At 37.6% G+C, this 23,117-nt stretch overlaps 1 protein-coding gene across 1 annotated transcript in view; it reads right to left on the bottom strand.

Moving 5' to 3' along the window:
- Positions 1 to 218: 218 nt before the first annotated feature.
- MTMR12 (myotubularin related protein 12) overlaps positions 219 to 23,117 on the bottom strand; it is a 28,849-nt gene continuing 5,950 nt past the window's right edge. Inside the window, exons 2-16 of the mRNA XM_062513256.1 lie at positions 21,185 to 21,239; positions 20,129 to 20,268; positions 18,331 to 18,403; positions 17,040 to 17,170; positions 16,316 to 16,409; positions 13,749 to 13,872; positions 12,541 to 12,616; positions 11,369 to 11,475; positions 9,105 to 9,229; positions 6,525 to 6,603; positions 4,828 to 4,898; positions 3,665 to 3,837; positions 2,804 to 2,971; positions 1,792 to 1,953; positions 219 to 794 (exon numbers count right to left, since the gene is read on the bottom strand). Of these exons, the coding sequence (XP_062369240.1) occupies positions 219 to 794; positions 1,792 to 1,953; positions 2,804 to 2,971; positions 3,665 to 3,837; positions 4,828 to 4,898; positions 6,525 to 6,603; positions 9,105 to 9,229; positions 11,369 to 11,475; positions 12,541 to 12,616; positions 13,749 to 13,872; positions 16,316 to 16,409; positions 17,040 to 17,170; positions 18,331 to 18,403; positions 20,129 to 20,268; positions 21,185 to 21,239 (2,154 nt within the window). The remainder of the gene's footprint in view (positions 795 to 1,791; positions 1,954 to 2,803; positions 2,972 to 3,664; positions 3,838 to 4,827; positions 4,899 to 6,524; positions 6,604 to 9,104; positions 9,230 to 11,368; positions 11,476 to 12,540; positions 12,617 to 13,748; positions 13,873 to 16,315; positions 16,410 to 17,039; positions 17,171 to 18,330; positions 18,404 to 20,128; positions 20,269 to 21,184; positions 21,240 to 23,117) is intronic.

The following is a 23,117-nucleotide window of genomic DNA, read 5'->3' as shown; positions in this document are numbered from 1 at the left end:
TCTATGCTAAAAATATGTTTCTGCAATAAATATTGTTAAGAGTGAAATGGAAGTTCAAAACACGTTCAGTTAATTACAGCAAGTAGTTTTTTCCAATCAAGGATTTTTACCCTCACAAACCCATTAAACAGATGCTCAAGTTCCTTATATGAAGATACAGCACAACATTTAAAACTCAGTGCTCAGCCACATACAATCCATACTGCAATCTATATATGTTATAACATATCCCCACTTAGATCAACAAATTCATCATCCCTTTTGACCAAGTCATCTTCATCTTCCAAGTCTTTCCAGGTGCTAGTGGGTAAAGCTGGTTTGACAGACTGTCTCTGCAGTAAAGCAAATGGAAACAAGGATGACAAACGGGCAGAATTTCTCAGCATGGGAACAGAATGTACGTCTCCAGAAACAGCCTGACTGCGTTCTTCATCCATTTTCACCTGCAGGCTTTGCACTTCCTCCATCAAGTCTAAAATCTTGGCAGCTGTAGCTATTGTTCCACCACCATGAAGCTGAGCCTCGGGAATCCATCGCAGGTAACGCTGTGCCCAGACTTTGATCTCGGGGCCATCGATGCGTGGCAACAGAAGACCATGGTAGTCAACAGGTTTGCTATGCCAGCTATCATAAAACTCCCTTAAGCTATTAGGGGGCTCATCTGAAGAATTTATGAACTTGCCAATTCTTTTGCCCAGAATGTTTTTAATTAAATGATCTGTTTCCTCCCTGAAAAATCCTCTTTTCGTGGAAGGTTTTGCCTGTGTCAGAGGCAAAGAAAGTTGCCGTTGATGCTTTAAGTGGAAAAAAAAAAAAAAAAGGAAAATACTCAGTTAAATATTAATGGAATAGGACTTCAGAAAGCACCTTTAAGAGGAAGAAAAAGTTGCATTCAGAAACTTCCTGCAAGCAATAGTCACTTGAACTATATAGAAAAGCAGTAGCTGTGTTTAAATCATCTTTCAATACATCAAGAACTCCAAAAAGCATGCTGAGTATTGCCAGCTTGCTTCCCTGCACTAACCAAAAGTAACACCAAGTAAAGCAATTTTCTTTTGAAAAAGCCAAACACTTTGCTTACACTTGCTTAGAAATATTGCAAACATCCTTGTTTAGTTTAAGCTATTTAGAAATCAGAGAGTATTTTATTTATAGGTTTTTATCCAGTGGTCCTTCATTGCATCTCAGATTAATGCTGTAGATCATACTGGCAGTGACTCACATGAGAATGCTTTATACAGGATAGAATTTAACTAAATTATTGCAATTGAAAGAGGCTACTCCAAAAATTTTCCCCTGAGTTAGTGCTGCGTGCCAGTAATGAGGTGGTCCATTCATGATCCTCCATACTCCAAAGTTTTTTTGCTGTTGTTGGTCCCCCTCCCACTCCAAGTACACACACTCAGTCCAGTTACACTCAGACAAAATTAGGGAGGCAATCACAAAGTTATGTAATTCAGTCAGGTACTCCACAGAACAACTAAATCAAATCCCTTCAAACATGTCACTGCAACTCACCTGAGTATTAAATCTCATGACTTACCAACAGACTTGCACAGAAGTATAAAGAAAAAGAATCCCTAACTTCATGGCTATTAACTATAAAAGAGATATTTACAAGTGAGGTGGATGCAAACTAGGTTGTTAATATCCAGGTGGGTCTGAGCTATACATGTACTTTGTCATTCTAAAAAAGCCTGCACCAATACTTTCACTGTGAGTACATTTGAAATAAGAGATGTGCAAAATATTACTAGAATTTAAAAAACAGTTCAGCAGTACATATCTTACTTTGAACCGTGCAGTCTTCCGTTGACTTTTATCTGGTTTTGGTTTCTCTGCATAAAAAGGGTTGTTCAGAAAAGCCTGGGCCTTAGGGTCAAACTGCACAGACCAGTCCCACACAGTAAGGAATCTGAAAGGACCACTTTGTGTCTTGAAGCTTTCCCCACTCTGCCAAAACAAACAGGTCACATTTAATACTGCTAGAAGGGAATTCTGACCAAGTCAAGGCAAAATTAAGAAACTGGCTTTTCAGAAAAATGGCCACAGAGTTGCAACAACACTGCTGCTCTCTATCTGTTCAATAACTGAACAACAGTGTAATCAGACTTTCACAAATGAAAAGGAAGTTTAATATTCTCAGAAAAGAAATAAGTTTCAAAACTTGGGCAAGAGACAGACACTTGGGTTCTTTAAATACAGGGGCCTGTGAGGATTCCAAACACCAAAAGCTATAACTGTAGTCCTGCAGTGCTACTGGCCTAGATTTTGTGTTCAACAATTTATGTGTATGAGAGACAGTAATCTTCATTGTTTTCTTTGGTCCCTGTGCAGCCTTGCAGAGGATACTTCCATTGCTCCCAGCTTCTTAGGCTAGAGAAGAACATGAACCAAATAAAAATCAACATTCAGGAGATGTTGATTTTGGAAAACAAAAGATAATACTATACAAGAATTTCATATATCACTTATTCAGCAAGACAGCTGGATACTCCTTGTAGGTTAAGGAGGTCCAATTTCACTGAAGGGCATTAAACATGACACTACAGCTACGTATTACAGGTAATGTATCCTTTCTGTCATCATGAACTCTCAAGTCCTGAACTTGACTCCTTATAGCCAAAATTGCACTCTTTCATCTGTCAAGGAATCTCAATGAGTATGGAAAAGGTGCTGTTGGGAATTAACTTATTTTGAGTGTTTGTTGTTTTTTGGTCAAACTCATTCTCCAACACACTGCATCCACAAAATACCAAAAAATTTTGGTAAAATTTAACAAAATTTACACAAAATTTCTTACCTTATTAGTGTCTCTTTGATGTTGAGAGTTGAAGAAGAAAGTGCTAAAAATAGGCACATAGAGGCTGTCTGACAAGACAGTTAAGTAAGTTTCTGTGAACTCAAATGCTGGAGGATACTGTTGTACCAGCTGCCAAACACAATCTAGCAGGAGCAGAAAAACAGGAGCCTACATAAAGAAAATATTTAATCAGTTAAAAAAAAATTAAATTTGCTCCACCATGCAAACTATTTATTTTGTAGTATTTAGTGTCTCCAAATACAAATCTTAAGGCAAGAAGCCTGATTAACTATAGAACTGATGCATATATATTTGGCTGAAATCTGAAGTAGTATTATCTGAGCTACCCTTGGGCAATTATTGACAGAACATATGAGTACTTTCTACTCCGAATTTGAAAGTTGCCACCATATAGCTTTTAGAGGTGGCAAAGCAAAACAGTTAATAGCAATTCTCGATCAGAATTAGTCAGTTTACACCTATTACTTCCATTTAAATAGCAATCTGATCTAGTCCCAAAGCAAGACAGTATAAAGTTGATCTCCAGATCAGGAATAGGCAGTGAACTTGAGTTATTTCTATGGACGCTACTACCATTTAACACAAATTTCAAGGGCACAAGATATATGACTTTCAAAGGACTCCAAGAAAAAGAAATTTTACATTTATTCCCTTCAATAATAAAGCCATTGCTGACCTCTAAACAGCAAAACCAGTGACACTGTACAGCCATCAACGCATAAAACAGAACACAAAAGACCTTCAGAGTAACTAGAACCTCTGGACTAACAGCTAAATCCCTCCTCATGCTGAGTCAGCTTATAAATAGTAAGTAAGGAAAGCAATTTAAAAAAGACATACCTCCTCTTTCTCACTTTTGTGTAAGTGGTTACAGCGATCCAAAAAGCAATGTCCTCCAATCACCCACTCCTTCTGAATAAGGCTCTGAAACCCTGACTTTGTTCTGCTGTATGAATCCATCATCACTTGAACCAGACTCGAGATTACACAGCACAGATCAGTAGCACTCTCTTCTACAAAGGAGAACAGAAAACACATTCTGTACTGAGCCATTCCTCAAACTTTGTATAAGAAAGCAAAGCATTGCCATGTTCAAATAAGCAAAACTGTATTTCAGGATCAGAGCAGCACAGACATTTTTGCAAGTCTGAGGGAAGTTAATCCATGATTCCAAATCTAATCTTACTTACACGCTTGTCCTAGGAAAGTACTTTGACAATAAAACCTGCAGTCCCCAACATTTACTACTGTAACTTGCCTGTGCCCTTCAGTCTCCCACAAGCACACACTGCCCCTCAGCCCAGCTATTTGTCCTTATCTTTCTACTCTCCACACCTATTCTCACAAAGTGTGGAACTGCCTCCTCATGCAACATACATTCTTCACCTTTCCAAAAGGTGTCTCCAGAAAACACCTCTTTCCCGTGCTAGGTTTCTCAAATGGCAATATGTGTGAAAAACCCAACTAAATTACCAAGCCAAGAGTAATTTAATGGTTAACTTCAGGTTTGGTTTTACATGTGATTATTCAGTCTAGGAAAATAAACTGCTCAATGTGGTTACAGTAAGCATGTTCTTCCATGTATTTTTAAAAAAGAGCCTGCAGAATATCCAGTGTGTACATAGAAAATATAAAGGTTATTTTGCAAGGTTTTTATAAGGTCCTTCGTATAGATATGGTTTCCCTGCCCTTTAAAGTATAGCAAAAGGTTTAGGAGACCTTAAATAAAACAAACTGGGAAACAGGAATGTTACCTCTTCTTTATGCAAGACTCTTCTGCCAATTTATCAGCAGCTTTTTCATTCATTCCCTGGAACTGTGTTTACCATACTTTCTTTAACTATAGTAAGCATTTCCAGGAGTGTGAGATATTTAGGTGTCTTACTTGAGTATGAATTTTATGAACTGTATGAATTTTAGCAAGTTTCTACCATAATTATACAGCTTAGGCTACTTCAAAATTAAACAGATCAATATATAGGATTATTTCATTAAATTCTTACCTATGAGTAGAACATTTGTATGCTGTATTTCCAGACACTCAGCAACTTCTATTGCTTTCTTCAAGACTCTCCTGTTTTGGTACAGGAAAAGTTGAGTGACTCCTAGACAATAATTCTATTCTATTCTATTAAATTCTAACCCCCCTAGACAGGGTTAGAATGCCATACTCGAAACTTGACTAGTTCTTTAAAACACAAAAATCCACACTCAGTTTGTGTAAATGAAGAACTGCTTAGCTTTGCTTCAAGAACATTTTGTTTGGCCATTAACCATGCATTTTCAGTTGCTATGATACCACACTTTATTCTGGATCAACAGCAGCCATCACACACTGGGGTATTGCAACTGCTAAGAACTAGATCTTTATCCTGGAAAGAGTCAACATCACCACATTTATGTTCTCATGTACTACGCACTACATTTCTTCCAAAATCTGGTTTTAAGAGGTAGAGGGAAGGATGAGCATTCAGCTCTCATAAATATTCAGACAAAAGTTATGCAGAGAATATTATTACACAAGGAAGACTGAGTGGAATTACAGATCCCATAAAATCATATGTAGAACTGTTGGTTTCTAGATCTTCATAAAGCTAGTTATTTTTAGCAAAAGTCTGCACACAAATTAGGATTCCTGCAATATCTTAGGTCACTAATAGAAGCTGAGTTTATTTTTTAAGTGTGGGGTTGTCAGATTCTTTTTCTATCTTTTTTCTATCTTTTTTCTATGTGACAAAGCGTTCCTACTAACTGCAAGAGCCAAGAACAGGCTGATCCAGGAACCAACTGGATCCAAGTATGGAAATGACCAGCCTTAAGACAACCTAAGGATAGGACACCAGCCTGGCTTTCACTTCAAGCTACTTGTGATCTTGGTTATGTCAATGAATTTCTCAACATATATGGTCTTCACTAGAACCTTCCAGTAAACACACACATTTAAATACTGGATTAATGAGTTAATAACTATCAATATTTATTGACTGTTATTAAGACCAGAAGGGACTGGATCTAACCGCAGAAGCATCTCATGGTAATTAGGTGATCACAAAATAAACTGACAGACAAAAGAGCTAGCATAAAGTAGTTGAAAACAAAACTCCTCAACATTCCACTACAACAAGCCTTTAAGGTAGCCAACACCATTCCAACACTTACTCACTGTGGACTGCTGAAAGAAGAAAAGAGAACTTAAGGAACAATCAGACAGCAGGGGGACAAAACTGAGAAGAAATGTCCTTTTTTAATTGGTGGGCTAACATCTTGAACACTGCACTTCATCTCATCCTAAAGGACATTACAGAAGTAGAGAGTACAGAGAAGAATGGCAAGGCCAGTCAGACAGAACAGTTTCATGCAAGAAACAAACAGGATTCTTGAGTTTGAAAAAAAGGTGACAGTGCGGGATGGAAATTACTGGATCTGTATTTCTGACTGGCTCTCTGGAAGAATTGCAGTTTGAATGATCTGATACTTCTCATATCCTTTAAAGTGGATAGCTTCACACAAATCTGCACTGTTAAAAACACTGTCTCAGGTTGCAGAAGTAAGATATATAAATGGGACCTTAGGCCTGTCTTAATTTTTTTTCCTATTGGCAGTAAAAAATGTCACTCAGTTTCAAGAAACTAGCTAGAAAACCCACTACAAATGCAATTACCAACAATTTGAAACACAGAAAACTGAAGATACAGCAAACCTGATTATTTCTAGCCAGTTTGTGCTCTCCAGTAATGAAAACCATTTCACATCAGTTGCCCAGAAGTCTGTACTACTATCTGCAAAAAGAAGAGGAAAGCAAAAAATTGGTTTGTTTACACATATAGAGTGATAATTAACAGCCATCCACTGAATTACCCTTCAGTTGTGAACAGGTACAAAACAACCAATGCTATGGAGTCAGCAAATCTCAATCACTATCAAAGTTGACACCTCATAACTAAATAAGGAAGTCAAGTAGTCCTACAAACACCAGCAGAGTTTTAGAGCATCACAGCCTTTGAGAAAAAATATATTGAAGGTTCATGGCAATAAAATAAGATAAAAAAAAAAAATCTGTTGACAAAATAGAAAAATAATAAAAACATTTAATCAGAGATAATGATGCACATAAAGCTTATCCTAAAGAGCTGGATTTTGAAAATTATGATCACCAGAGCCAGAACATCAATGGGTTTTAGAAGTAGGTTACAAAAACTAATGGAATATAAGACTACCTGAAAAATGTTTTAAACAGTTTTTGCTGAAACTAAAAAAAGGCATTAAAATACATAAACAGGGAGGCCAAGTTCAACACCACAAAGTCATTAAACTCCTATTAATTTCCCTATGACTTCTGTAGGCTTTTTCAAATGCCATCTAAGTGCCCATTGGTTTTATTTCTATCAAAGCAAGCTAACAAACACTGGAAAGCTTTGACAAGCAGAAATGAGACAAACCCTGAAGCACAAGGCCTACAACAGTTCTACTAGTTCCCAGATACACACACTTCCCTCATCCTTCACCCTTTCCACAATAGCTTCAGTATACACTTCTGTGTAACACGTTCCAGAGACTCTAAACATTTCCAGTATTCAGTTCCAGCACACTTAAACACACTTCTGTCTCCACTGTATCTTTCACCTACGCCTCAAATGTACAGGCATATTATACATGTTCTATTCCTGTGGCTGTGCTGCCTCCATGCCTCTGCATCTCATCCTATTCATTAAGCAATTTAAACTCCTCTCCCAGTTTTTTTCACCCTGACCACAGAAACTAGTTCTCCACGAAAGTATTAGAACGCATCTTCAAAGCTCTGTTCCATTAGACAGTTTTCACCAAATCCTATCACCCTCACAGAAAAGAATTTTTTCCTAATACTTGATCTAAACCTGCCCATTTTCCCTTGTCCTATCATTTCATGCCCTCCTCTAAAGTTCCTCTCCAGGCACTGAACAGTTTCATAAGGTCTCCCTGGAGCCTTCTCCAGGCTGAACAATTCTAATTCTCTCTGTCTGTCCTCATGGAAGAGATACTCCATCCCTCTGATCATCTTTGTGTCTCTCCTCTGGGCTCACTCCAGCAGGTCCCTGTCCCTCCTGTGCTGGACCCCAGCTCTGGATGCAGTGCTCCAGGTGGGTCTCAGCAGAGCAGAGCAGAGGGGCAGAATCCCCTCCCTGCCCTGCTGCCCACGGGGCTCTGGATGCAGCCCAGGACATGTTTGGCTCTCTGGGCTGTGAGTGCCATGGCCAGGACAAGTTGCCTATACCATATTAACTAGGCACATAAAAAACAAAAGTAATGTTTAATGTGTTCAGACTTGAAAGATAGTAATAAGTAAGATAGTACAGAAATTTCTGTAAGATCTTAGTACTTCTGCAAAAGGTTACCTGAATGTTTCTCAGACTACAAGTGACTAGTGCTATACACAGGGAGTTACAGACCACAAACAAACCTTATTTAAAAAACTGCAAGAACAAACACTTACTAGATTGCAGTTTCAACACAATCCCTTCTGTATGAATAAAAGACGATGCAATTACATCAACAAAATACACAGTATTTCCTGAGACAGGTTAAATGACTTAAATTCAAGCTTTGGCCTTTTTCCTACAGAGGGTAAGTTACCAGAAATCACAACCAAAGGTAATTATTGTTAGCTCTGAAGATTCACTGTGGATTTGATAGTGTATTCTAGACAAAATCCTCAGTGTGAAACTCAAATACCTCATATTAAAAGTGGAGTGGAGATTTTTATATCTCAAGAGACGAGGTCAAAGTGTTCCATGACAACAAAACAGTTAGAAAGTCTCAGAAGAAGGAAGTCTGAAAGCCGAGAATACACTTTCACGTGGTTCACATTTTATTGCTTTCTAAAGGACAGAATTTAAGTAGCTTCATAGATTTTGAGATGTGACTAGTGTGTAACAAAACTTAGGGTAAAAATTAATTAGCATTTAGTCTCTACTACAGACAGAGCCCAAAGGCTAAAAGGCTGGCCAGAGAAGACTGAAAAATCTTCCCCACAAAATTCATTCCAGCTAGTGTATTCCAACTAACACTTAAGAATCCATGCCTTCAAAAGTAATTTTCAGACACTGTGACAACTTAGCAAGAGGTGGTTAGGTTAAAGAACTACAAACCTTCACTCACATCCCAGACATAAGCACAGTCTTCAGTTACATATTTTAAAATCTGCTTTTAACCACCCTCAAAATCAGGACACCAATCAAGAAAACTACTGCATTCAGGAGACACAGCACATCATTGTTTTGCCTTGCTTTACAGTCTGACTTACCTATGAAAAACAGCTGTTTAAATCTTGTGTATGCAGTCTGGATATCTTGCAGAGATGGAAGGCTGCTTGACAAGTCATCCATCTTCAGGAGCTCATAGGGAGGTTTGCTAATTGTCTTATAGATTCTAAACAAACCATCAAGAGATTAAAGCCTTCTGCTTCACAAGTGAAATAATGCATCAACTACTATCACTGAAGACAAAGTTAATAGGCATGATTTGTCAAAGAGCATCTAATACCAGAAGATGGACACCCTGGAAAGCTAGTGACCTCCATACATTTTTAAGTACTGTCTAGAACTTGCCTACAGGCTTATAACAAGATTTGATGCTTTTAACCGTGACACTATTAAAATTATACTTGTGCCTATTTATGCAGTTATGAATATTACAAGCACAGCTTGATTTTTACTGCTGTTTCTTTAGTATTTTCTTCACTAGGCAGACCAAAATCACTTTACTAGGAGGCTGCTAGATCTGTATCCTGAAAGGAGAGATAGACAGAAACACCCAAACCTCCCAGCAGAAGTTTACAATTTCTCTTGACTTTTGCCAAGCAGATTGTGATACCTAGCTGCCAGGTCTTCTAATGAAACATACAAGGAAAGGAAATTATTTGGATTCAAACATGACAATGCACTTCCCTATATATTTACTTTTTTTTTCTCCCTTGAAGGAAAGGAAAAAATACCAGACCAGATGATGCTTTGGCTTGGACCCAGAACACTCCCTCTCATTAAGGTTCCAGAACTCAGATGAACATCAACATAGTAACATCTGCTGTCACACTGGCCTCTTTATTATCAAAACCTATGAAAAGTTGCCCTAGCTCATACTTCAGAAGTGAGGCCTTGTGGACACTTTTCCAGGCAGAGTGCTTTGCTTCCTGCAGGTTGCTTTAGGTGACAACAAAAACCTGCTTTAGGTGAGAACTACAGGAGTCCACATCAGAAACAAGGGTTACCAGACCTACTGGAAGATGCATCAGATCAGAGAAGTGAGGGAAAGCAATTGCTGGTCAAATACAGTACTTCTTCCAAATGAAGCAGTAAAGAATTTGCACTGGAAGATCAGTCTCTGAACAGTTTTTTTTAGCAAGATAAACTGCAAATTGTAAACATCTGCTCTGTGCCTGAGTTCAGACTATTGCTATAATGGCACTTTAACACACCCTGATGGCCGATTTGTAGACACATTTCAGACTCTAGTAATTAAACACCAGTACTGCAGAGCAAAGAAAACCAGCAATACTGCTCCAAGTTCAAATGGCCACAGAGAAGGGATCGAAATATCAGAGGATACCTTGTTACAGCTTACCACTAGTTTTATTTACTTTTACATCACAAAATAGCATTAAAGACAGCTCTAAATCATATAATCTTTCCCATTTCAGGGTAGAAATATTAGAGTACCTGCAGGAAGGGCCACAACTCTTTCCTATACAAGTATAATTAATTTTATAAACCAAAGCAGCTTTAAGAGCCCAATCAAGTTGTTTTCCATCAGTTCTGTGTGATTAACAGGTCTCCATCTATGAGGAGCAAGATCAATGCTCAATGTACAGATTGTACACAAGCCTGATCTAACAGGTGGCTGCTGAGAGAGAAGTTCTGCCCAGGACAAACAACAGGTTATAAAAAAAAAAGCTAAAATGAAAGGGCAAAAAATCATTGCCATAACAGTCAGACAGCTGTGCTCCTTCCCTTAAGTTACACTTGTCACTTTTCAGACTGCTGAACTAATTCAGCTCACTCCCCCATCTGAAAAAAGTGCTGTCTGCCTTCACATCTGAAAGCTGCAGTAGTGAATTGCTTAGGCTATCTCACACATTTTAGATCACTTCATCTCAAGTTATTTAAGAACACGAACCTAACTCTCAGAAGGTGGCAGAATCTTAAAAACTCAGTTTGCAAATGCACATTTAGAGATGGAGCCTACATTTCTCTTTCTTGCAAAAATTAAGACATTAAACCCCACAGCTTTGCTGCTGCTTCACCTGAACAGCACACGGTAGTTTGTACAGATTTCTCAGAAACAGATCTGTATGTATTTCCATAGAAAAAGCCCTCAATATAGTTCCTAGCTTGCACAAGTGACCAATGCCATTGGGTCGAGAATTTAAACACATTCCACTACAGCAAGCTACTTTCAGATACAGAACTTGTTTCCTCATGTGTGAAAGCTTAAAAGATATAGCATATATGGAAAAAGAGAAGCAAGGTCCATACCAAGCAAAGTGTTGTGGACAGAATAGCTATTACTGACCCATCCAAGAAGGCTTTTTGCATTTGTGAAGTGCTGTCATCCTGTTCTTTGGGAAATGCAGCCATTTTGAGAAGAGCAGCACCGTTATGGCAAGACCAACACCAAATCTGCAGAAAGACATTTATCAGGTGAGAAAAATTAGTAAATTGTCCTATACAGAAGAGAACAGGGACAGGGCTCTGCACAACCTGATCTAGAAGAAGATGCTTCAGTTCATTCCAGAGGAGGATTAGACTAGATGATGTTTAAAGGTCCAAACTAATTTACAGTTCTGCGAACGCAAGACAGAATAAAAAATCCCAAACACTTCTGTTTCTATGTAAGAGACAGTGTAATAGGTCTCTGAGAAAAAATGAACCAAACTACTTTGACCTTTAGACAGGACAACACATTACTATCTCCTCCATGGACCAATGCATGTACAAGCACAAAATGAACATGGTTTTCCTTGGCAAATTTAATGGACAAAAAATAACTAAGGTAAGGCCTTACAAGTGAGATTACTTTCCTCCTTGTTTCCATATTCTCTGTCTTACTGGTTCTTGACCTACAAGGCAGGAAACCAAACCCAGCTTGCTAGAGGCTGCAAACCAGTACATTTAACTTCATTTTCTGTTGGACAGGTAGAACTAGTTCATCACTTGGGCTACCTGACTTTTTAAAAACACTGCATCATCACAGCCATAGCCCTTACCAGAACCCAAGCCAGGTAACTGGAGGTGTTCAGCTATAACTTACATGCACCATCTTCACCTCAATATCCAAACAGCATTTCAAGGCCTACATTTTGCCCCAGCCAGATGCCACTCAGCACAGTCTCATGAAAAACAGGCTGATGGACAGACAGGCCAGTAATATATGTAGGCTATAAGACATTAGTAAATGGGAAATGTGAACAGTAAATAACATTTTCCTTTTATGTATCTGCTATATATATGTTTTGCTATATATTAACACTGTTCACAGCGAACATAGTGAAAGTAGACAGTGAAATACAGAATATATCAAGCCCTTCTCCTTCCAACATCTGTTTCCCTTCTGTAGATGACCAGATATACATGTAAACCATTAAATACAAGTTCTGAAAACAACATGCAGTAACATCTGCAATGTTAATTGAAATTCTGCCATCTCAGTAAGAGTCTTACCCTCAGCCATGCACATATACTCACAGGAATGCCTCTGCCATCATACTTCAAGATACTCTCTTCAGAAATGCATATGGGAACAACAAAATATAAAGGCAGCCTAAGACAAGAAAGAAGAGTTTCTTGGTCTCAAAAACTGAACAAAGAACAATCTCCAAGATCCTTTTTATGATGGTGAGTGTTCCAGCTCTAATTCTAACTCTAATGTTCACCCTGCTACATTATTTTTTTTACTAGATAGTTCTATTGTCTACAAAGCTGTCCCTTTATTTTCAGTTGAATAATTTTTCCCCAACCTTGAGGTCATAATTATTTTCATTGTAACACTCCCCTGCCTTTCTAAAGGGACAATTAATTGTAGCCTCTGAGACTGATTGCTAAGACCACCTTGGTTTCTCATGCTTTGTTGTTTTAAAAGATACCCTTGCAGTATTAAATGACTAGTTCTGTTTCCATATCTGTTAAGCAGTTCACACCCTAATTCAAGAATATAATTTAATATATCAAGGATTTCCAGCATCAACCAACACTATTTATGTTCAAGGCCCAGAGAAGCAATGAAGGTAAGTATTTACACTCAATTTGGGTCTCCCAAGATAGAGCTCTAGAATAGACAGTTACGACTCTGAAATACTAGTTTCCAAGCTCTGTGAAATCTTTCAAGATTTGACTATAAAAAAATAGGAGTATACAATGCCTTGTATGCATCCTAAGGGGCTCACTTAAATGCTACTCAGCTAAAGTGATGGCTAAGCCCAGCTAAACTTAGCTAACCTACTCCTGAAGGCAACACAACCTCCACAGCACACACTGCAGATTTACTTTAAACCAGTTACTTTTTCTCCACCCAGCTCCCTTGCAACTAAAACAGTGGAAAATCTCCAGTGCATATAACATGAAATTTAACCACAGTAAAGGTACAGGACTGAGAAAGTGTCATGTCAACAGGCATGACAGAAGTGTAAGTCCCAGACATACATATGTTCTATTCTGTACTCCTAGATATACTTGATTTGACCAAGGACCTGAGTAGCATGAACCTAATGCTGAAGCTAACCCTGTTTGAACCAGGAGTTGTGCAGGATCACCTCCTGAGATTACAAGCCAAACTATTCCATAAAAAAAAAGGGAAACCAGACTCTAAAAAAAGTCCTAAAAAACTGTATAGTCCCCAGCATCAAAGGTAGCGCTGATTTTCCCAAGTCGAAAATTCACTATTAATTAGGGCTTACTTTTCAGAGACTCTGTAGCCTTCATTGGTGGTCACTGCTTTGTATTTCACATTCCCTTTGGTCCGCTCCAACTCATCACGCCAGTCCTCGAGGGTCTCAAACATCACAGTTTGGTTTCTCCCATCTGTCAGACATCAATAATATTAACTTTGCAGACTGTCAGGAACTCTAACACTAAAGCAATCCTAAGTAAACCTGTTACCTGCCATTAAGGGAAGCAAGCAGAACCTCTTGTGTACAGAAAGCCTCAAGTCAAAGACAGAATGCCTTTGTACACCACACTGCCTCCGTCTGATCTTTAACACAGCAATATTCTGTCAAATACTGCTGTGACTAATAACTTCAGGAACAGTTTCTCCTGCAGAAACTAATTAGGTGCTACAGAACTTCCATACAGCTGGGGCTGTCCTCACATCCAGCCTAAAATGCAGAATACTATGCAGCAAATATAATTTTATACTAATGCAGCTGCCTGGTATCTAATCCTGTAGTTTAAAAGCAGAATTGACAGTCATACCAAAAACTTTTCTACAAAAATTTCAGATATTGCATTTCATTTAGAGTTCATTTTTTTCCTCATTGTTTTGCATTGAATAGAATATCCCAGCCACTCAGTAAGAGTAGAAAATTAATTACAGCAATTCAGTCTCAATACTTTCAGCTGACAATCTTCCCTGTAATTCTACTTAGCTATCTCAGGAACAGTTAAGACAGCAGCTTGATTTAGCCTCAAATCTTGTACAACAACTATATAATTTATGGAGTAATGTCAATTGTTTTAAGCACACATCCTAATTAAGTAACATTCTACAACATCAGCTAATACTGAAATACCAAACAGAACTATAATTTCCATGGAAAATACAATGGCAACTTGAAGCTTTCCACTCTAAGAAGATAAGGGAGATGAAAAGTTTACAGCTCAGAACAGAACATTATTGATGAGCTCTTGGAAACAAGATTTTAGAGGTAACAGACTCTAAGAGGCATAAAAAACACTTTCTACAGTCTATTTAGCTTATCCTGTAATAATTTTATGAAGAATGACACTGAGCCACCTACTGCTGAAAACAGCTACTAAAACAGGAAAGTGTGGAATAGCACTTCCATGTTGTTTTAAAGAGTAGGCTCCTCCCAGGCTCAGTCTCTGCCTGGAAAAGCTTCCAGTCTTTCCACTGTTTGTAGCTGAAACAGAACACCAGTTTCAGGTGAAGCCTGCAGGAACTCCCTGAGCCAGCAATGTGCCCTTCCCTGCAGCAGACAGACCCTGTGTTCCTGGACTGCATTAGCAAAGCCACTGTGCTCCAGCTGCACCAAACCACTCTTCTCGTCTGCAGAGCTGTGCTCAGTGCTGGGCTGCCCTGTGAAGGCTCCTGGACCAGGCCCAGCAAAAGCCCCTGTGATCATTAAAGGGCTCAAAGCACCTGATATGAGGAGAAACAGAGCTAGGATCATGCAGAAGAGGGCTCAGCAGAGGCCAATCTCCCTGTGAATATAAACACTGCAGGTGGAACAGGGGAGGAAAGTACAGAAGATGGATCCAGACTCAGTGACTTGACAAGAGGCAGTGATGCACAAGCTGAACTACAGCAAACCCCACTTACACATAAGAGTAACATTTTTCACTACCAGGAGGGTCAAACAATGAAGCTGACTGTCCAGAAAGTCTGAGGAGTCTCAATACTCGGAGACAGTCAAAAATCCAACTGGACATGACCAAGCTTGATGTAGTTAACCCCACTCTGAAGAAGGGCATATGGACAAGAACATGACTAGATAATCTCCAGAGGCTTCTTCTAACCTCAGGGATCCTGAAATTCCTTGACATATTTTGGTATGATTAATATCTTGCACACATCAAAACTTCCCTCTGTGAAAGGAATTGGTGTTGCTGGTGCACTAGGGGTCAGGTTCCTAATTCAAAACAGCACTATTTTTTCAGCTAAAGTCTGAATTACAGAAGGCTAGAAAAGTGCCCTGACAACTTTTTATACTGAATTTTGCAGCCTAACATATTATTCAGCCAATTTGATCAAGTGGGAAGATTATGTAATAAGTCAGATATAAGAGGAAACCAGATGCCTTGCAAACCTATGGGGTTTTTTTGCAACTGCCTGGAAAAAGCATATTGCTTGCAAATAAGAGCAAAAGGGGAAATACTTTCTCACAGGATGCCACTGCAAATGCAGTAGTTTCAGAATTAAGAGCAGGAAGTCTGGTTCACAGCAGTAATACAGAAAAACCACACTGATAAAACAAGCAAAGTATTTTCTAGTTGAACCAAATGAAAAGTATTTGCACATTTTAGTCACAGTAAGTTTTCAATCCAGGGATGCTACTTCTGCTTGGAAAATTCCTGTGCAACTTCCCAAATGACACCAAAACCAACAGGAGACAATTCAGAAGTTTTTAGCAACATGACTGACAATGTACACCAAAAGAAAAATTAATATTTTGAGGCTACCTGCCAGCAGGTGAGAGCCATAATCTGAGTACAAACTCAACTATAGACCTCCCAGACTGCTTAACAAATTAACTATGCAACAAACAGATCAAAAAACATTTACCTGTGTTGTTTGGAGCAGCTGATGCATAAGAGAACAGAAACAAACGTTTAAGCAGCTTAGGAGTCTGGCTATGATGAACTATACCACTGACGATCTAAAAAAGGACCAAAAATTAACACCCAAACAGACCAAGACTGTCAGTGTAATGAATGTTTGTTTTTGTTGTTTTTTTTTTTTTTTTTTTAACCAACCCCTCCATCCAGGTTTTAAACAAAACTGATGGGCTCTATCCCCAACAGCTGACACCTGACTGAAGGTTTCTCTGTAGTCAGCAAGACACTACCTACTTTGCCTAATTAGTATTATATGTTCAATGTCCAGAATTACTCTTATTTAAATAAAGTTAGTTAACTCTTAGTTTGGAGTTCAGACTAATTTGTCAAAAAACCTGAAGTTATCAGCAAAGTAACAATAAGTTATATTGAGTCAAAAATATAATGAAATTACATATCACAAATCAATCAGTTTTACAGCTTGCCTGAGCTGGAGCTAATTTCCTGTAGCACTCCCAGGTTCCAGTTTTTTTTAAAGAGCCACTACACCTATCTTTTAACTGCTATGCATAATGAAATGTTTAGTGAAATCTATCTTTTACTTTCTGTCTTAGCTGAAAATGATCAGAAAACACTTCAAAATTTCAGAGATCTCTCAGAGTGAATTTCATCCTCTCATCCTCACAACACCAAGTTAAAAATTGAAAATCAAATTAAGTTACTATACGTACTCTTTTCACTTCCTCTTCTTTTGTGTATCTCAGGCAGAAGTTAAATACTCTAAGGTCTTTACAGTAGATAATTAACTTCTCTGGGTATTTTCTTAGCTGTCCTGTTAGAAGTTTCTTTTTCTCATCATAAACTGAAAAAATTAAAAAGCGAAGTAAATACCAAAAAGGTACTTGTATGTTGATAAAGTTGTCCCTGACTGACTGTCCAGAATACTCAAGAAACTAATTCAAGCCTAAGTTTTCTCAAGAAAAAACAAGCATACTACAACACAGGCTGTCAAGCTCTTGTGCTATTACCCTCAACCTTTTATTTTAAAGCCCACCGAATTACTTCATATAAGGTAAAAGGCAAACTTGCAGCAAACCAGCTGCTCAGTGGTTCTATCTATTCACATTCTGACTGCACACTAAGTTCAGCGTTTCAAGATACATAAAGAACAATTTAGTAATTTTACCCAAGGGGAAGTCCCCAGACATCTGAGATCATTCTAAGTTCCTTAAAAATATTTTTTTAGCCACCATGAAGTCCAAGGCACACCTTTGCTCATTTCTCTTTGAGAATGCACCATTTCACAAGTGTCTCATAACCATCCTCACTGGTCTGCCCCAGTTCACTCCTTCACAAATCTACACCACCATTTATGAACACTCTGAATACTCATAATTAGTTCAAGAACAGGATTCTCAATAAAAGCCTTCCCCAAATTAAAATTACCAGCACCGTTCTCATTTATCTTTCTTAGCAATACCAGCACATCTCTAAGCTCTGATGCCAAGCACTTAATTTAGTTGGCAATTAAAACCTCCTTTTCTATCTCCTTTAATACACTGAAGACATCATGAATCTCATGAAACAAAGTTTCCTTAGACAAAAAAAAAAAAAAAAAAAAAAAAAAAAAAAAAAAAAAAAAAAAAGAATTGTTTGAGAATTTGGTACCTGTACTGCAATTGCTCAAATGAAGTGAATACATCCATTTATAGAAATTGTTGATACATTGGAAGATCCTTGTCTACCAAATTTAGGGACTTTTTGCAGTATGCTCTCTGCTTTGAACCACTGCATTTTGAAGGAATCATTTTGTCTGTACCAGCAGATAATTAATCAAATAAATTAAAATTAATTTGACAAGTTTGAGGGATAAGACTGGGTTTTGGTAGATTTCTTATCCATTATTTAATCATTAGATGTAACTGCAGCTGCTTTTTAAAATCTACTGGTTTTCTAAAAAGGATGTACTTGTAGAAGGAGCACCAGCACTCTAAGACCCCAAGGAGTAGAAAGCTGACTTACCTCCATATATTTGATCTACACATTGCAGAGTTATGTCATTTTCTCCTACAATCTTATTCTTAAATTGTGGCTCCTAGAAACATGAAAAAAATCATAGAAATGTCACACTGCAGTACCAACTTCTGCCAAGTAAAGGCTTTCCATACATTGTTTTAGTATCAGCATTACTTCTTATTCTTATAAGCTGTGTGAGGTAGGACACTGAAGAACATTTATTAAAATACAGACAGATGCAAGTTACACAATATAGTTTTAAGTCTCAGCCATGCTTGAAATATAGACACAGTTTTTACTTTTCAAATAGCATCAAAGCATACATTTCTATTGAGAGTCACTTTTCAAACTAGAATCACTACAGTAAACAGGAAATACACTAACTTCATGTAATCCAAGCCCTTTTATGACAAGTTTCCTTGCTATGGGAACCTGGCAGGAAATACAAAGTCTCTTAAGAGAAGTATCCCAAGAACATTCCAACATTAAAGTCAGATTTATCACTGGGTAAAGTGAAGACACACACAACCCAATTACACTATCTACTGTGTAACCAAACTTGAAGTGATTTTTAGTTCACTTCACTTCTACCATTCCATGAGTTCAATTAAAAAAGGCCTTTGAATGATGCCTCAATTAAACACTATTTTCAACATTATTATCAAACAGCTGATGTACACTACATCAGCAAATTATATTTTACTGTGAACAGAGTTAATAACCTTATTCAAGTTACTTCTAGGTCTCCAGTACTCTGAAGCAGGTAGCTAATACTAAACTTTTGTTAAAAGGAATATCGTTGACTTGGTATGTCATAAACCCAAGGCTCAACGCCAGCAATGGAACAGAAATTAGCATGGTCATTACCAACTTTCCACAGAACACTTGAGACTTATGTCAAAAGACGCTGCAGCTTTGTCTTAAAATAATTCCAGAAGGTCCAATAATTTGTACTTGGCTACGGAAGCTTTAATGTTCAAACTTTGAAATTTTACCCCAAGAAACTTCTGACTATAATCGACATGTGTCAAATCGTATTATTCTCATTGTCCTTAACTGTCAAGATCACCTTGAACTTAGGAGGCACTAGACTCTCTTTTCACTTCTAACACCTAAATGGACTAAACTATTTCAATGCTTAAGCTTATCAAAAGCCCTGTGGCATTATCATTCTCCTCTGACAGCACATTTTGAGCATGTAAGCCAAAGGAAAAAAAAAGATCAAAATAATTTTTAAGATTTGGAGAGTTTTTAGCTTTTTCAGTCTTTGCAAGCTCTGCAGCACTACATCTTTTCAGAAACCGTCAGACTTTGAATTAAATAATGCAGAGCTTTACTGAGCCACATAATTTTTCAGAGCATTTCTGCTGAGTATTAGCTTGCTCAGTCTTGTACAGCCTAAAATGATTCTGCAGATGTAGCCCAAAGTCAAATCAGGCAGATGTTATCCATCAGAGACAGTCACACTTCTACAAATGCTACCAAGACAGTCAGAAATCAGCTGTAGACAAACTGCTGATTAGTTTTCAAAACAATGGGTTCTTTTAACTTAAGCTTCATGAACTCACAAAATACAGAGTGTTATAAACTATGTCTATTCTAAGTGTCCATATAAATGCTTGCATTGCCGTTGATTAAAATAGTCATTAGAGCTTGAGGAAGGATCAAGCAGATGCAGACTGACTGAAGTTATTCTGCACCCATTTGGAAATTTTATGCATGTTCATTCTGCATCTTTATATAAGGGAAAGATATTATTTATGCAGAGCTTGTTTAGTCATAATTAGAAGACTTGTTTTCTTACACTATCATCTGAAGCAGAATCATCATCAAGGAAAGAAATCTTAAAGTTTGTGCACACGAGTTTCCCATAAGTGCCACGATTTGACCCATCCTCTTGCATATACTTGTACACTGTGTTGGCTTCACAAAGCAGCAGTTCACCTGTAGAGAAGAAACACTGACTTGCAACATTAACTGACATTTACAACTGAATTATTTCAATTGTTACCTCAAATGAAGCAAGACCAGTTTATGAATATGCAATAAACAAGTAAAAAATTATTCTAATTTTCCATACTGCTAAACTTTAAGAATGCTGAAATATTTGCATTATTTCAGATCCATCATAGTTATTTTTTTCATAGCTTTTACTGTTTCACAGGTCCCAAGGCTATTTTGGAAGCCTCTTCAGAAGTTTGCATAAATAACTGTGAAGTAATTAAGTTCCCATGTTAGAATTCACATGAACTAAACTTCAAATTTAAGAAAGTAAAGTTTTAATGGATGTGATCAGAGATACTCTTGATCCTTCCTAAAAAGTAAAGGAAACCCAACAGAAGAATACTAGTTTAATGCAAACTTTTACATGTATTTTATCTTCCCTTATCTCAGGAAGTATTTTTTTAAAAAAATAAATGATTGTAAATTACAAAAGAAAATCTTAGTGGTAAAAGAAGCATTGGAAGGCCCAATTAACTCACAGTAGAGGCAAAGCGACTACAAGGTAAATTTCCTCTAGTTATTGTCTTCAGTTCCAAATAAACAAAATCCACCCAATTTTAACTTCTAAGAAACAGGGCAAACACAAGCATTGACAGTTCTCCACATGCAGTTTACCTGAGGACACTGTACTCAACTGTACTCAAAAAAAAATTATTTACATAGAGTTTCCAACATTCCATGTAGGCAGAGATATTAAAAACATTTCAACCTGCATGGGTTGTTAAACCAAACCCTGTATTTTACTACTTGTGACACTGATGTCACATGAGTGTTGGCTGCAGACATGGAAATAATTAAGAATTGTTCATTAATCACTAATTTTTATTACTTAAGTCTAGTAATATACAACAGTTACCTGGTAATAAGTGTGGATTTACTTCCTTTTCTATGGGTTCCTTTATATGTATTTCCTAAAGAGAAAGATTAATTATTATTTTGCAAAGATACCTTCAACACATGCTGTAAAGAACTACACCCTCCCACTTTAATTCCTCACATTCTGGCAAATTAAAATTAAGGAAAAAAGCCTCCTAAACAAAAGGAGTATGTCTGCAATTTCATCTTTCCACTTAATGTCAGAAGTCTATTTGCTAAGTAATTAATTGTTTTGACATCAGTTACATGAATTTGTGAACACACAAGAAAATGCACTCTTTCTGTAACAGACAGAAATAAAACATTACCAGTATTTTTTAAATTATATTAGCATTCCTAAATGGATAAGCATAAACTTAGTATTACAGCACCATCTCCCAGCTCATTCATAAGCTTTTCCATGTATGACATGCTACTGTTTCTAATGTACCTTCCAGTTTTTCAAGTTTCATCCATGACTCCCTGTTTCTGATTTTTTCATACATATTATTTCAACCAAAGTACAAAAGTTACTTAAATGGCACTAACACGACTATATGGAAAGGTATTTCAGCATCTTGAAGCAAAGAGGCAAAACCTGGTGACAGGATATCCTTCAGTTTGGACCTAAATTGCTCAAAGCAAATATATTAAATTCCCTGTGTCACTTGTCAGTGCCTTTAGGCACTGACAGTTGGGCTAAAATGTCCAGCCAAAAGACTATTAAACTAGAGGACATGCTACACCCTTCCTGCTCAGCCTGTTCAGAACTTCCTCCTCCAATCCAAGCCCAAATCACTTTGCATGCATTGGACTCTTTCTGGAAAACCATTAGTTAACTGGAACCCCCCCACCGGGGGCACAGCAGTAAGCAAGTTAATTTTAGTTTGTCACCAGCATCCAGAGTCAGCTACTGCAATTCAAGGCAAGCAATCAAAAGAAGATATAAGCAATAATAATTTTGCTGGATTAAAAACAGAGGAACAAAAGTGCCTGAGAGCATAAAAATAAACAGCCTCTGCTATTCACGTAAACACTTGCTCTCCACACTCAGAAGACCTAGAACTAAGTTTGAAGGCTGCATAGCAAAGCTAAAACCACCAGGAAACCATGTCACAAGAACAACAGAGATGTTCAAGATAGGCCAAAAAGAGAAAAAAGCTACAAAATGAAAGTGGTAGCAGTGTGAAGAAAGAAATCCGTAACTGCAACTGACTGCTAACAGATAAAACAAATGCCCAGTTTGCTGCCTTTGTCTTCTAAGTGTGGATGCCGTAGAAGGAATATTTAATCAAAGTTCAGGCTTGTCAGCTAAATAAGTTAGCTAAGATATTACTGTGACTTAAGCTGAATATTTCTGCATTCAGAGGAGAAAATATATACACCTTTCCTTCCTCCAGTGTCGTCTCCTCAGCACTGGTAGCTTTAAACTACACTTTGGGTTTACAAGTGCCTTTAAAACCTCTGCCTTATACAATCACTCTTTGTGACTAACCACATGCAACACTGCTCAGAAAACTGCATGCCAACAATCACTTCCATGGAACAGTAAAGCAATTATATCAGCCAGGTGCTTTTCCAGCACTGAGTCCACCACCCTGACTTTGGGAGATGTCTCAAAGAATGTAATAACCACTGTTCCTGCACACATACTGTTAGTACTCATTGCCATGAGTACCAGTTTATGCTACCATTGGCAGAACTGAAGAAAAAAGATATCTGACCCCAAAGAAGTTCTTTGAGCTCACACCCATTTGTTAAAAATGCAATGAAGCTTTTATAACAGGTTTCAACAGCAAATAATCTTGAACAAGTGGTCGTGGTTTCAGTTACAAGTTAAAATTAGTTATCTTCTGAACGGAGTTAGAAGTTTAATTAAATCGCATCACAGCAAATTAGAGACCACAAACATGGAGATCACCTTGTAAAATCCA

The sequence above is a fragment of the Cinclus cinclus genome, chromosome Z, assembly GCF_963662255.1.
Source record: "Cinclus cinclus chromosome Z, bCinCin1.1, whole genome shotgun sequence".
NCBI lineage: Eukaryota > Metazoa > Chordata > Aves > Passeriformes > Cinclidae > Cinclus > Cinclus cinclus.
This window is presented reverse-complemented; position numbering and strand designations above follow the sequence as displayed.